The sequence below is a fragment of the Olea europaea genome, chromosome 17, assembly GCF_002742605.1.
Source record: "Olea europaea var. sylvestris chromosome 17, O_europaea_v1, whole genome shotgun sequence".
Classification (NCBI taxonomy): domain Eukaryota; kingdom Viridiplantae; phylum Streptophyta; class Magnoliopsida; order Lamiales; family Oleaceae; genus Olea; species Olea europaea.
Window position 1 is genome coordinate 1,599,434 of NC_036253.1, and position 4,173 is coordinate 1,603,606.

Here is a 4,173-nt window from a genome sequence, read left to right on the forward strand (position 1 = left end):
ACCAACAAAACTAAGAGAGAGAAATAAAATGGCCCTTTTGTGATATTATAAATGCCTACTACAGCAGAAAATGAATTACCCCTTGGATGGACGAGATTTGTGCTCTTGCAAACTGCGAGCTTAGTTGATCTAGCTTATTTTGTTGGTTTATATCCTGTTGTCTCTCCCAGGATCTCTCCTCCGCAGGAGCAAGAAATTGTGCAGACCGATTACGCCAGTCACGGCTGTCCGGCTGAGAATAGCGACTCTGGCCCTGATTCTGAAGCTACACAAAGGAAAATCGTCCAAATATTTGTGTATCAAAGAAGTTAGATAATAAAAAGAAGATAGAAAAATTAGATGAATTAAAAATAATGAGTTGACCTTTACCAACTATTGTAAAATTCCAACAGATATATCAACAGGCTAGCCAAATAAAATGCAAACATAAATCCAGAAAGAAAAAAGAAGAAAAAGAAAACCAACACAAAAATTATAAAACAGTTTCGTAATAATGGGAAGGAGTGTATGTCATCAAAGTCAAGAAAGAGACTCACATTGCTCTCTCCATGAGCCCAGCTCGGTTCTTCACCAAAAAATTCAGTATCAACTTCTTGTTTGGCGTTCAGAATGTCCTCTGGGATGATAGCCACCTACGAAAAATAAACAGCCATACCAGACCCATTAAAGATGGAATTGAAGAATCATAAATTCTAATCCGTCCCACAGGCAGTGGAAAGAGTATGAACAAAATTATTTGTCGAAGCAAATGGCAGCATGCTGTAGGAGTAATCAATCAAGGGATATCATAAGAATAGTTCAGTAAACATCAAAAAGAAGCATTACCTCCCTTAGCTGTAACAACTGGTCTTTGGTGTAGCGAATCTGATCAAGGCCATGAAATCGGGATTCTCCAGTCTACAATATTCCCAAAAAGACACAAATTACTCGCATATATCAATAATCAGGCAAAGAGGTAACAGAAAAATAGATCGCTAATCCAAACAATAAGGATTTTGAGTTGGGGGAAAAAAGCACACAGGAGGCACGAACTTTATTAAAGTACGAACATTGGAGCAAAAGATATATGCAGTTCTATAATGAGGTTGCACTAAATGGCAAAGCATGGTGCAATCAGTTAAAATTATCACAACCATGTTTTGAATGAATTTACTTAAAAATCCACAAGCGATACTAAAATGCTGGAAGCCCAAAGAATTTGGATGATAATATCAGAGTTCTAAAAAGCATAAAAAGTGGCTAGGCGTGGAGGCCAAGATTCAAGCTTTATGAGCCTAGGCGAGCCTAGACGAGGCATAGGCGTAAAAAAGCATTACTTATTTTATTATTATTTTAAATACTTAATCATTCTAAAAATCATTAAATAATTGAAATAATACATATCAAACATCTAAAATTATAAAATACTACATTTACTTAATAATTCCTATTGTCAATCATACAATTTTCAAATTTTCGAAATGTAAAAATTAGATTATTTTTCATAGTTTCAATTTTCGACTAGACAGATCCTACTAAAAAGATTAATAGGAACTTCATACATACTTTTGAAGATTTCAACAAAACGATAAATCTCAAAATCATGATTATATAATACAGATACCATCATAGCTTAAATCTTATCTAAAATCATTATTGGATAAAGATTTTTTATTTTTACATAGATAAAGCCAGTTAAGAATTTGAAACTAAAATCAAATAAAATTCTTAAAAAGGGGGAAAATTAAGAAAAAAAATTTATAAATTAAAGTAAAATTACAGGTTTTTAAAAAATAATAATAATAATAACGCGCGCCTAGGCGTGCATTAAGCGGTCAACTGCTAATTCTTGCTTGCTTCCAAGGAAATGCGCTTTGTCCGCACCTCGCTTAGGCGCGCTTTTTTGAACACCAGATAATATAACAACGTCAATCAAACATCAAGGGAAAGAGTTGTACAGTATGTCACAAAAAACAACTTTTCCACAATTAAAGATCATGATTATGAGCACAATGTGAAAAAGGATTTTGAGTTGGGGGAAAAAAGCACACAGGAGGCACGAACTTTATTAAAGTACGAACATTGGAGCAAAAGATATATGCAGTTCTATAATGAGGTTGCACTAAATGGCAAAGCATGGTGCAATCAGTTAAAATTATCACAACCATGTTTTGAATGAATTTACTTAAAAATCCACAAGCAATACTAAAATGCTGGAAGCCCAAAGAATTTGGATGATAATATCAGAGTTCTAAAAAGCATAAAAAGTGGCTAGGCGTGGAGGCCAAGATTCAAGCTTTATGAGCCTAGGCGAGCCTAGACGAGGCATAGGCGTAAAAAAGCATTACTTATTTTATTATTATTTTAAATACTTAATCATTCTAAAAATCATTAAATAATTGAAATAATACATATCAAACATCTAAAATTATAAAATACTACATTTACTTAATAATTCCTATTGTCAATCATACAATTTTCAAATTTTCGAAATGTAAAAATTAGATTATTTTTCATAGTTTCAATTTTCGACTAGACAGATCCTACTAAAAAGATTAATAGGAACTTCATACATACTTTTGAAGATTTCAACAAAACGATAAATCTCAAAATCATGATTATATAATACAGATACCATCATAGCTTAAATCTTATCTAAAATCATTATTGGATAAAGATTTTTTATTTTTATATAGATAAAGCCAGTTAAGAATTTGAAACTAAAATCAAATAAAATTCTTAAAAAGGGGGAAAATTAAGAAAAAAAATTTATAAATTAAAGTAAAATTACAGGTTTTTAAAAAATAATAATAATAATAATAATAACGCGCGCCTAGGCGTGCATTAAGCGGTCAACTGCTAATTCTTGCTTGCTTCCAAGGAAAAGCGCTTTGTCCGCACCTCGCTTAGGCGCGCTTTTTTGAACACCAGATAATATAACGTCAATCAAACATCAAGGGAAAGAGTTGTACAGTATGTCACAAAAAACAACTTTTCCACAATTAAAGATCATGATTATGAGCACAATGTGAATTTTGGTCAGCCTGCATACCTTGCAATCAAATAATCTTCTTTGTCCAATCAAGAAGCTCGGTAACAACAATCCAATATATATAAAGAGAGAAACAGATAGAATTGAGATTAAAAGGTGGGAGAGAGAGTGTATCACTTTCTCTCTCTACCGTGAGAAGAAGGAGATACGGGAGAAAAGTTATCAAAGGTTTGGCATATATAAATTGGGGAGAGAGAAAAACCCTTTCTTTGTTCGGGGGTATTTTGGGAATATGGGAATTCGTTTTATAGATAGATTTTCAATTTTGGTCCTTTAGGTTTCCTTAAATTATCATTTTTCTACCATGGTTTTTAGTGGTTGCATCAAAGTTTGGCATATAAATTTGGGAAAATTGCAGCAGCCATCCCGAACCTTTGGCTTTTTTGCAAAGTTCACTTAACCTTCAATTTGTACCACAAACAATCTCAAACTTTGAAAAATTGACACCTGAAATCTATCCATTTGACCAATTAGTTAATCAAGAAAATGTGTTTTGACCAAATTTAAAGAGGGCAAAATGGTAAATTTATCATTGTTCGACATAAAACAATTAAATAATTAAAAAAAAAGAGTAAAATGAAAATGGAACTGTTCATCTTCCACCCCCAACCCATGCTTTAAGATCTTTGATTACTCTATGCCTAATCGTACTAACCACACATGCTTTAAGTTCTTTGATTACTCTATGCCTAATCGTACTAACCACAAGTGTCGACGTTGAGTGGATTACAAACTTTCGAGTAATGTAGATTATTCTTTACATTTCATGACTACTCTTCATCTTTGGGTTTCTTCTCTTAGGTGGTATGCAAAGAGATTTCTACATCCTGATATTGTTGCAGCTTATGATTACATTTTTATCTGGGACGAAGATCTGGGAACTGAGCATTTCAATGCCGAGAAGTAACGATCATTTCTTAATTCCTGATAATGTTACAACTTATAGATTTTTTGTTCTATGATGTTCTTTTGGTTCTCAATCGATCTGGCTTTCATATATGGCAGGTATATTCAACTAGTTAAGAAACATCGTTTAGATATTTCCCTACCTGGTCTTGAACCCAATGACACAACATGGGAAATGACAAAGAGGAGAGGTGAAGGAGAAGTTCACAAGTAAGTTTCAGGGGCGGACCCAAACA

At 33.0% G+C, this 4,173-nt stretch overlaps 1 protein-coding gene across 1 annotated transcript in view; it reads right to left on the reverse strand.

Annotated features, from left to right (window-relative positions):
• LOC111365500 (eukaryotic translation initiation factor-like) overlaps positions 1–1,136 on the reverse strand; it is a 4,457-nt gene extending 3,321 nt beyond the window's left edge. The window contains exons 1-4 of the mRNA XM_022986056.1: positions 1,050–1,136; positions 826–897; positions 537–632; positions 80–265 (exon numbers count right to left, since the gene is read on the reverse strand). Coding sequence (XP_022841824.1) covers positions 80–265; positions 537–632; positions 826–897; positions 1,050–1,136 — 441 coding nt within the window. The remainder of the gene's footprint in view (positions 1–79; positions 266–536; positions 633–825; positions 898–1,049) is intronic.
• Between the last annotated feature and the right edge of the window lie 3,037 nt (positions 1,137–4,173).